The following is an 11,664-nucleotide window of genomic DNA, read 5'->3' as shown; positions in this document are numbered from 1 at the left end:
CCAAAAACAGTTGATTGTGTATTTATTGGATATGTAACCAATAGCAAGGCATATCGTTTTCTGGTTCATAAATCAGAAAATCCTAAGATTCACGTTAATACGATAATAGAATCAGATAATGCTGAATTCTTTGAAACTATTTATCCGTATAAAAAGGAAAGTGAAGTGACCTACCAAAAGTCAAAACGACCTCGGGAGGAAATAACAGATGGTATGCCTAATGAGGAAAATCCGAGAAGAAGTAAACGTCAACGGACATCTACTTCATTCGGTCCAGATTTTCTGACTTTCTGCTAGAAAATGAGCCTCGTACCTTCAAGGAAGCAATGTCTTCATCAGAAGCACAATATTGGAAAGAAGCGGTCAATAGTGAAATAGAATCCAAATTGAGCAACCATACATGGGAATTGGTTGACCTTCCTCCAGGTAATAAAACATTGGGTTCTAAATGGATTTTCAAGAAGAAAATGAAAGACTATGGTACTATTGACAAATTCAAGGCAAGACTTGTTGTCAAAGGATTTAGACAGCGAGAAGGTCTTGACTATTTTGACACATACTCGCCGGTAACAAGAATTACATCCATTCGGATGCTAATAGCGTTAGCCGCCTTGTATGATCTTCAAATCCATCAAATGGATGTAAAAACAGCCTTCTTAAATGGTGATCTAGAGGAAGAAATTTACATGAACCAACTCGAAGGGTTTGTGGTTCCGGAAAAAGAAAAGGTGTGTCGACTTGTTAAGTCCCTTTATGGACTAAAACAAGCACCCAAGCAATGGCATGCGAAATTTGACCAAACAATGTTGTCAAATGGCTTTAAGATTAATGAATGTGATAAATGTGTTTACATTAAGAACGTTCCAAATATATAGTCATTGTTTGCTTATATGTTGATGATATGCTAATAATGAGCAAAGACATTGCCGACATTCAAGCTACTAAGCGTATGCTTGCTAGTAAGTTTGATATGAAAGACTTAGGAGTTGCCGATGTAATTCTAGGAATTAAAATCCAGAGGACTCCTCAGGGTCTAGCTTTGTCTCAATCACATTACGTGAAAATGGTACTTGAAAAATTCAAACACTTGGAATTTAGAAGTGCAAGAACTCCAATTGACTTAAATCATCATCTTATAAAGAATAAAGGTGAAAGTACGTCTCAATTGGAGTATGCTCGTGTGAGGGGGTTAAAATTCCTTAAGGACGCACAAGCAAATTGTGGACTCGGAATATTTCTTATTGTTTACTGTTTTCCAGTTTCTTTTATTCTTCTAACAGTTTTTTGATTTTGTGTTTCAACACAGTAGCGGTTTACACTCACATCGTAAATCTCTAAATGTGATGGAAAAGCAGACAATTTCTTCTTGCCTGGCCGAACAGCTTTTACCACACGATCACAACGGACTAGAAGTTTCTTCTTAAGCAGAATGTTGGCAATATCTTCAGGTTCCAAACTTCTGTCTGACTCGAGTATGTCTTTCAGTTCTGAATGATTCCTCATGAAACTAACAAAATCTTTTCCTCTGAAATACTCTACTCGTATTTCCTTTAGCGCAGCCCAACGAGACACAAAGTCCTTAATTATGATCTCTAACTTTCTCAGCAAATAGCTGAATAACATCCTTTTTGGCAGCTTCCTTCTGAAATACAAAAGGAAATAGCATGGATATGAGAAACGTCTCACTAAATTCAATGACAAGAATCACAATACGGGGAACACACAACAAAAATAATTTACGCCACAATTAACTCAAAATGAATTTAAGTTCTATTTTGTAAAAAATATTTACACAATAAGATGGTAATATCAGGTGAACCTCTTAATAAGCATTTAATCTGAGAACGTCTCAATAAATTTAATGACAAGAACCACACAATTACGAGGAACACACAGCAAAAACAATTTAAGCCACAGTTTAAGTCTAAATGAATTTAAGATTGCCTCGTGAAATAGCAATAGAACTTTTCCAGACATTTATAATTCATGTTCTAATTAGACAACATGCCTCTCTGCCCTATCAGGGTAGGGGTAAGGTCTGCGTACACATTACCTTCCCCAGACCCCACTGTGTGGGATTTTACTGGGTAGTTGTTGTTGTTGTTATTGTTCTAATTAGACAACATCTTGCTTCGAACATAGTAGTTACTACCGGGAAAAAACCTGATTGTGTGGAAATCCTTCGAGAAGTTATGCAGGGCTAGCACTAACAGTGTAAACAATAATGACACAATCAAGTAACTTAAATAGGTAGTTATAGGTTATAAATTTCTTAATAAGCATTAATTGGTAATCTGGTAACAGTGATAACTAGCTTGTTATCACAAGTTAAAATTTACTGATAGTGTAAAAAAAAAAAACCTTTACTCTGTCAGTGTACAATAACAACAACAAATCCAGTATAATCCCACAAGCGGGGTCTGGGAAGGTAGAGTGTACGCAAAACTTACCCCTACGTGGTGAAGGTAGAGAGGCTGTTTCTGAGACTCTCGGCACAAGAAAAGTGAAAAAAGAAGAAAAAAAAGAAGAAAAAAAAGAAGAAAAAAAAAAGAAAAAGGAAATGAAAACAGAAGAAGAAGAAAATGGAGTACCACCAAAACAGTACCAATGGAAAAATAAGATAACTGAAGCGAACAAAACAACATGAAGTAAAAGCGATCAAGGAATAAGAACATACAAAGGTGCTACTAATACTATTGGTAAGGAACGGGGAAACTCTCGACTACGTACTGAGTTTTTCCCCTAATTATCGACCTCTACATCCTCCTATCAAGGGTCATATCCTCGCTAATTTTTATTAGATATCCAGGACAACTGTAACAAGAACACTGGCTTAAATTGGAACCAATTATCTCATGAAACCATTAAAAAGACAATTTTACAGGCTCATAATAGTCCTAACTTCTTCATTAGCAAATGATCTTAATTCAATAATTTAGAGTTAGGTACCTTAGGAGGAGTGTTGGAATCTGTATTGGAACCTTGTGATCTTCCTACCTTCTTCTTTTTGTCTGCTACATTTGGTTTCTTCATCTCTACATGTGTGTGTGTGTTTCTGGTTTTTTGTTGTATTTATGTTCAGACTATCATGTTGTAACAACCCCCACTTGGGTTTGAAAAATGAGCAAAGTAACAACTATATGTAAAGAGGAAATTGCATAGAAACATGAAGGAAGCTGCTGGTTTTATTACAAGACTCAATAGTCAATATGAAATATCAGGGTCTACTATTATTGGCACTTAGGCTGTGACCTTATATTACATGACATGCAAATGGGAAGAGTCCATTACTCAAATGGTTACTAAACTATTTTAAATTATTTCCTAAAGTCACTTTACTTTCGTTTGTAACAACAAAGTCACTGAACTATGCCTATTACATTCAGAAGGTCACTCAACTAGATTTTTCAAATTTTGAATTGTCAAATACTTATTTACCCTCTAAATTTATCTTCTTTTATTTTTTTTAACTTTTTAATATTATGATTTTTCCCCTTTTAATTTATATTATGGACTTACCTATAGAATAAATAAATATTATTTATAAATTTAAAAAATAGAAATTATTTAAGCATATATAATGTTGGAATAACAAAATAATGAGCATCGTAAAAAAATTAATTAGAATAATTTATTAGTAATAATAATTCTAGTATTAACAACAAAAATTCAAAAATTATTTACACAATTCAGAATGAAAGAAAATAAAGGTTGTAAAAAAATTAATTAGAATAATTTATTAGTAATAATACATTACGTGCATGAACTATATATTTTACAACCTTTATTTTCTTTCATTCTAAATTTTGTAAATAATTTTTTGAATTTTTGTTGTTAATACTAAAGTTATTAATACAAACAAATTGTACTAATTAATTCTTTTACTATGCTCATTATTTTCTTATTCCAGCATTATAGATGCTTAAATACTTTTTATCTTTTTAATTTATAATAATATTTATTTAGTCTATAGGTAAGTCCATAATATAAATTAAAAAGAGAAAATCATAATATTAAAAAGTTCAAAAAAATAAAAGAAGATAAATATTTATAATTTAGAGGGTAAAATAGGTATTTGGCAATCCAAAATTTAGAAAATTTAGTGGAGTGACCTTCTGAGTGCAATAGTCATAGTTTACTGACTTTGTTGTTACAAACGAAAGAAAAGTGACTTTAGGAGATAATTTGAGATAGTTGAGTGACCATTTGAGTAATTGACTCCAAATGGGAATTATTTTACTAATTGTTAGGTGAAGTATTTCAAGTGAAAGCTCTATTTCTGAGTATAAAATAATTTAGAAAACTTAAGGATTCATGATAATTAAAGTATTATGGAGACAAAATACTTAGCTCCCATTCGGCCATAGATTTTTGGCTACTTTTAGTCATTTTTTTTTTTTGAAAATAGTGTTTGTTCATGAAATATAATTATTTTCTGAAAAGAATTTTTTTTTGTAAGGGGAGCCTCGGCGTAGCTGGTAAAGTTGCCGCCATGTGAGCTGGAGGTCACGAGTTCAAGCCGTGGAAATAGCCTTTTGCAGAAATGCAGGGTAAGGCTGCGTACAATAAACCCTTGTAGAATAAGGCTTTATTTTTATGGTCATTTAAAGAGTAGAATAAGCACTAGGTACATTTTCACACTCTATTTTCCCAATAACACCCCCCCCCCCCACCCCACAACCCCAAAATTGATTTTTTTATTAAGCCAAAATTACAAAGCAAAAAAAAAAAAAAAAAATTAAGTATAATATACCTCCTTTATCCATATACCTTCTGTTCCCTGTGACAGTGAGTTTCAAATGCTGCATCTTCACCATTCTCTTTCAATTCACACAAACAGCTATCCAATTACCTCAGTTTCTGGTTCTGGTTTAAATAGATGGAATATATTCAAGAAAACAAGAAAAAGAAAAAAAATTCCTTTGCTTAAAGCAGTAGAGAAAGATTCTGAATTTGAAGTAGACCAAGATAAGGCCCGTGAAGCTTTGAGAAAACTTGATGAAGAACTTCAGTCCATTTCTCAGAAAAAAATTGACCCTCCAAAAATTAGAGGTAATATTTCACTTAATTCCCCATCTGTTTATATGTGTTTGTAGCCATATTTTGGTGTATGGATATGAATATGTGTCTTGTGCTGTGTTTTAAATGTATGTTTTTTTTGTTTTTATGATAATTTCTAGTTTTTTGAGCTTAGAGCCATTGTTTTCTTTATGTTCTAAGTTAGTGAGGAGGAATTTGATATACAACACCTAACAACAACAACAACCCAGTATAATCTCACAAGTGCGGCTTACCCCTACCCCGGTGGGGTAGAGAGGCTGTTTCCGCTAGACCCTCGACTCAAGAAGACGAAAAGAGACAATAGATTAGTAACAGCAACAGAGGTCAGAAAGATAATACCGGCATCGTAAGAACTAGAAAATATATGAACAAAGCAATGTCAATAACTAGTAACAATGGCAAGGTACTATGAAAACGAAAAAATATATGAACACGACATGAACCACTAGCCGTCTAGGGCATACATATATTGGGTGCGCGAATAGAGTGTCACTTAGGAAGTTGATAAAGAAAAAAAAAAGAATCTACGAGATATTCTTAATGCTAATGGCCTGACTTTTTGAGAAAATCATATGGCATTGACCTAAACAATATGACACCATGTTAAGAGTGTTAAATTACTGAATGTTTTGAGACAAAAATTCTTTGTAATTATCAATTCTTTTCTAAGAAAGGGGTGGGTTTCTCTTCAGTTCTTGGGCTGGACTCTGTTTCATTGTTGAGGTGAAACTTTATCTTTTTATAATCAATAGTTGAGGTGACTATAAAACTCCACTAAAGACCAATGTCTATCTTTTACCATTTTTAGGCAGGATGACCTCAAAATGTATGATCATTGTCTGCAGTCTGCACATACAAGATATTTTAGCAATCTGTATTATTTGATTATGAGCTTGTTTTTAGTGATTCTTTTTAGAGTAGATTAAGAAACTTTAGGTGCATACTATTACAAGGTTGAGATACATATTTAGTCTGTCAAACTCAATAATCAAATTGTTTTCTTTACATATGGTATATGGCAAATATTAGCCTCTTTTCCTTGGACAAGTTTGGCAACTGTTGCTTAAGTAAATTGAGCTAGTATTGATATCAGGAGGCTTTGTTAAAGTTCTCTTCAGATTCTTATACATCAGCTTTGATTTTTTATGTTGTTTATGTTGAAACAATCTTTTAGATAAACATAGTAATTTGAATATAAAGACTTTGATAGACATGTGTTTCGAGGGCAGATGTATATGTTAACTAAACATAACACCTGCAAAATCCTTTAACATTATTTTACCATCTCCGTGCAGTTTCTTTGAGCAAATGCCTTACCTCATTCCAAATGCCTCAAACTTTTGACTGTCGTGCCATCTCATTTCAATTTACGCTACAATTTTTCTTGCCTCTTCTTCATCCTATCCAGAGGATCTTCCAAGAACATCCTTAACTCCTTCCATCTCTGCGTTTCTGATTCTTGCATTGGGATGCCGTTCCATACTTCATCTCAAATTGCTGGAATTTGTCCGGTACCTTTGTGCATTGCGGTCAACAATCAGTTTAAGCTCAAAGTGGTCTCCCTTCATTCTTCAAAGATGGAAACATGAGTGTGAATGGAGTCTTAACATTTTACTGTTCGTGATATTTCTTTTCGTCAGATGCTTAGAACATTGATATTAAATTGATGTGCGAGAGTACTTCTCAATCTCATCGTTGGTTTTACAAGATGAAAGCTCTCATAGGATTTTTAGTGAATCTGATCAATTTGAGGTCCAACAGTAGGAAATGTAGTAATAATATGTAACTTTTGAGTAGACATATTTTGCCTCTCTACCCCCTCGGGGTAGGGGTAAGGTTTGCGTACACACTACTCTCCCCAGACCCCACTAGTGGGATTTCACTAGGTCGATGTTGTTGTTGTTGCTTTGAGTAGACATATTTTCATACATAAGGTTAATTAGATAGACAACTTTGCTTAAGATTACATAAATGCTGTAATTTCCCTTCCGATATTTCAGTATTTCTGTTATCCTACGATTGACATAGTATTCCTTGTGCAGTTATGTGTTCTCTATCTCTTGCAAATCTTGCAACTAATAGAGAAATACCCAATTTTTATGCTATTTCCTGTCACTGCAAAACACTCTATAGTTTCAATGTATTTGTCAAAGAATCTGCGCATCCAATCCAAATTTAATCACTACTTGGGGAATTAGCAGGTTATTTATTAAGCAATTTCGGAGCATATACTTCATTCATGTAGGAAGTTGACACTTGAAATAAGAATACCGCATTAGACTAAATGAATGTGAAACTCTCAATTAAAGGAATAATTAACCCATGAATAGCCTCATTTTTCCATAATAATGGAAAGAAGAAGATAAATATAGAAAGAAAAACATTTGACTCAAGAATGAGATTCATTTCCGCAGGACGCCTTAATATCTATCTGTTTTTGTTTTTTCCAGTCTAAGTTCATGGTATTTATTGTCCCCTTTGGCCCAATAGAGCTCACCAATTTGTCTCTTCAGTTACACCGCATCGAGTCCAAAAGCACATGAACCATATGAACTTGTCGTTTGTCTTATCTAGCTCGTCACTTTCCTCTCCCTTTCCGATGTGGGATTTGCCTAAGATATCACATGTATCCCTTCTTAGGAAGTTTGCTAGCGTAAAAGCATGTCAGTTCTTCTTCTTGACTCGCCACTATTAGCCCCTCTCTGTCGTGGGCGTCAAAATTCATATGTAATAGTTAACATGATTGGGATTAACATGATGAGTTTATTAGCATGTCTATGATGTCAATTTTGTTGACCCAAATATTTCTTGAAACACTTGCAGCTACGGAGCTGAGCCGCGATAGCTTTCAAATGACAGAAGAGAATAAAGATCTTTCAGGATCTTTCTTAAATTCATTAGCCTTTGGTCTTTTACTCTTCACTATTTTCTACAATATACTCTTCGTTACTGTAATCAAACCAGCAGTCGATGGGCCAGACACAATTCCAGAAATAGACTTAACGCTTGAAACTCTACAAGCAGCACCACTACGGCAGTTGTTATCGATACCTCGAGTTTCAAAATGAGCTGTGAAATTACATTGTATTGAGGCAGAAAGGCTGAAGCAACTGTATATTTCTTGTTTCAAAATAGTAATATCTTGATTTAGTCTGTTTAATGATGTAAATCTCAGGAGAGTGAAACTGGTGTATATCAATTTATCAGCACTAACTCAGTATCTTTCAAATTTGCCTGTAAAATTGTACATTCTGTTACTCATCTATACTATGTAATATGTTATGTTTTGATAGATATATCAATCTGTTTACCCTTAAAATTGGATAACAATTAAACTTATAAGTGGTTTTAAGGATATGTGATTTTACTTGGCACAAATTGAGAAATATGAGAATTAATGTTAGAAATTAACTGTAAAACTAAAGCAAACCAATATAATGAGCGATTATGGCCTTCGAGCTAGATCGCCCTCGAACCAACAGAGTATGCTAATAAAAAGTATGAACTGAATAATAGAGCTTAAGAGAGAAAATGTAATGTATTGCTTTGTTATGCGTGAATATGGTGATATGATTAGAACCCCCTTTATATAGTAGAGGAATTCTACTTATGGTACAATTCTAAATACAGAAGGAAATCTCATGATTGGCTAATTGTCCGGTCTTGACTCGATATGTGTCGAGATTTCCACCACGATCCTTGCCCAGTCACGGATATCTCGACTTTCTGTTATTCGGTTTAGCAGGCTTCCTTCGATCTCGCGTCGGTCTCGATCACGGCTGGTCTCGATCTTGATCGATCATCGAATCATGAGCTTAGCAATCCATCTCCGTGCCATGGTTCGATGCAATGCCAGGTCGAGCCTTGGTCTGTCACCCCGGTTTCGATTAGCCATACAAAATTAGGGAAGCCCGATTCTGAACGTATACAGATAGTCCCCTCGTTTTTGGAGTGTAATGACAAGAACCGAATTGAGTCTTCGAACTTTCCCTCGGTTTACCATTACGTAAGCATCGTGATGCAAGCAGCAGAGGTTACCGAAACGTCTCGTCGGTTCAATTTCCTAGGCATTTAACGAGCGTCAGTCGACGGTCGGCCACTACTAGTATTGAACCATCGTTGCGAAACCAATTAATAGGCACCCTCTTCATTCTTTCAAACTTTACTTTCAATTTCCTTCGTCCTAATCTTCACATTTCTTTGCCTTCTCCGGATCTTTGTGTTTTCAGTTTCCTGGGTTTCTTTACTTGTTTCTTCGCAAAATATCCATGCGTTCCTCCTCCGTCTTGTTCTTCCCCATTTACAAAAATGGCTAAGACCTCAAAAACTATCCCACACAAGGAAACTGCTTCTTCATCAAATCCTGTTGGCGCCGTAGCCGCGGCGGATCCTCCCCTAGAGGACTTCGTTCCAACACAGTGCCCCACTGCTGCCGATTTTAAGGTGGAGAATACACCCTCGACACCGGGTCGATGTGAACCGATGTCGATATACATATGTACCATTACCGACGGTCTCCTCCAGAAGGTGAAAGAGGAGTACAACTGGGTAGGCAAAGATGTAGTAGTTCCTACCCCCGAGGAATCTATCACCACTCATGTGGAGGGGTATCTAAGTGTCTATACTTACCCCTTCATGATAGGTCCCTTAGACCCCATCATCTTCGCCTTTTGCAAGAGGTACGACGTCACTCTTGGCCAAATCCATCCCTCATTCTGGAGGATTATGATCCTCCTTCGATTTTTCGTAAGCAAGATCGAAGGTCATCCTTTTACCCTCGATCACCTTATGTGTCTCTACAGCCCCCGGATTTATCTTGGGGTCTTGATCAAGCTTTACCATCGAGCCACCAAACCCCCTTCTCGAGCATAGATGAGACCCGAGATCGAGGTTGGATGGGCCGATTTGTCCGAATAAAGATCTCGGACCTGATCCTTGCCGAGGACATGTCGTTTCCTGAAAAATGGAACATGAATGATAAGTATTGCTTTGCCTTGAATATCTATCTTTGCCGTTTTACTTCTCATCTTCTTTCCTTATTTAAGTTCTTTGTGTTGTAGTTGTGGCCGTCGTGCCGGAAGTGACCGACCTGAGGCAATGGGTCGAGGGCTTAGTGACTCAAAAGTCTTACTCCGAGCGTGCTTGGATGGAGTTATCAAAGGGTCAATGGGAGGCCCGTAACCATGATAATATTCTTTTCTTAGAACAGTTTCCATTCGGGCTCCGTATTGGACTTATTCATCATTTTCTTTTTGTAGGCCTCGGAAGGATGTAACAACGAGCCCCCCCCCCCCCCCTCTGCTGAAGAAGATGCACTTATTTCATCATCTGCCTCGAAGCAGGGCAAAGAGAAGAAAAGAAAGGGGGCTCCGAGCTCTCCAGGCCCGGACAAGAAAAAATCGGCGAGCAGACCCCGTAAACCGAAGGGGAACGTCATCCGCCTAACTATGGAGTCAGTCAACCAACTGAGGAATGAGGCCGAAGAGGACAAAGAAGAATAAGAAGACTCAGGGCTGGTGACCCGTATGCGAACTGGCACCGAAATTCAAAAGAACTACTGGGCCGACGGGAGCTGAAACTGCTTTGCCTCGTCTTGACGAAGTCCCCGGGTAAGAAAAAGCCAAAGACGCTTCGCCTCGAGGTGAGAAAGCTACCGAGGAGGCGGTCGAGGTTGGTGTAGAAACCATGCTCGATGCTTTCCGTGATGAAGGCGGAGCCCCAAAAGATTTACTTAAGGCAATAGAAATTGGAGATTCCCCCTCATTGCCTTCGTTCTCTGATTAGACGATCAAGGACGCTCAGGCGATGGAGACTTGCCACGGTGAAGGGGATCCATGAAGCAAAGACCCTTTCGATGGTTATTTTGTCGAAATAGAAGATGTCATTGGTCTGGGTGACTTGGATGTACTGAGGAAAAGCTCGAGTGAGGCTTCCTCGAGCTTCAAACTGACCAATCAATTATCGGCCCTTAGTGTCGATCCCGGACGTAAGCGGTCACCTATGATCTCGATCCCGGAGGATGCTAGGGTTCTTTCTGCCCCCATAGGGGTGGCTAGCTATCTCCGGTGCTTGATCACTGAGGAGGACCTAGCCAAGATGGATGAAGTAAAAATTGCTTGCTTGTTCAACGAGGCCCAGCATGCTCTGAATCGGGTAAGTTTGAGGGCCATTCCATCATCTTCTTTTTAAAACTTTGAGTTGTAGATGGTACTAACACTTTCGTCCTTACTTGTAGGCTTCGGTGTTGCATCACGGAGCCTTCCTTCGAATCCGGGAGGAGCGTAAGGCTGAGGTTCAAGACCTCACTGAGAAATGCGATACTTATAAGCTTCTCAATGAGAAGCTTCAAGTAGACTTGGTGGCGGCTCGAGATGAGCATGCTGAGATGGTCGAGCAGGTATTGCGAGTCCTTCATGATAGTGAGGATGAGTTGGAGATAACAACTAACGATCTGATTCTGTAGGTTCGACAGAGGATCGAATAGATCAAGGACCTCCAAAGGCAAATAGATAAAGTACGAGCCGAAGCTGAAGAGTTCAAGGGGTGTATGGACGTCTTAGCTTCACAAAAGGAGGTCGTTCAAGCAGAGCTGGAGTTAGTAGA

At 37.4% G+C, this 11,664-nt stretch overlaps 1 protein-coding gene and 1 pseudogene across 1 annotated transcript; one reads left to right on the top strand and one right to left on the bottom strand.

The window, feature by feature from the left end:
- Nucleotides 1-1,226: 1,226 nt before the first annotated feature.
- LOC109243654 lies at nt 1,227-3,116 on the bottom strand (annotated as a pseudogene).
- A 1,570-nt stretch (nt 3,117-4,686) lies between these two features.
- LOC109243656 lies at nt 4,687-8,357 on the top strand. The gene is made up of 2 exons (XM_019410616.1): nt 4,687-5,052; nt 7,885-8,357. The coding sequence occupies exons 1-2, from the start codon at nt 4,800-4,802 to the stop codon at nt 8,127-8,129; spliced, it is 498 nt and encodes a 165-aa protein (XP_019266161.1). The 5' UTR covers nt 4,687-4,799; the 3' UTR covers nt 8,130-8,357.
- The last annotated feature ends 3,307 nt before the right edge of the window (nt 8,358-11,664 follow it).

The sequence above is a fragment of the Nicotiana attenuata genome, unplaced genomic scaffold (assembly GCF_001879085.1).
Source record: "Nicotiana attenuata strain UT unplaced genomic scaffold, NIATTr2, whole genome shotgun sequence".
Lineage (NCBI taxonomy): Eukaryota > Viridiplantae > Streptophyta > Magnoliopsida > Solanales > Solanaceae > Nicotiana > Nicotiana attenuata.
This window is presented reverse-complemented; position numbering and strand designations above follow the sequence as displayed.

Bases quoted from the DNA above. Each gene is read 5' to 3' on its own strand.
- LOC109243656 (XM_019410616.1), top strand. From the start codon at position 4,800: ATGCTGCATCTTCACCATTCTCTTTCAATTCACACAAACAGCTATCCA. The intron at 5,053-7,884 runs GTAATATTTCAC...AAACACTTGCAG, and splicing joins TGACCCTCCAAAAATTAGAG to CTACGGAGCTGAGCCGCGAT.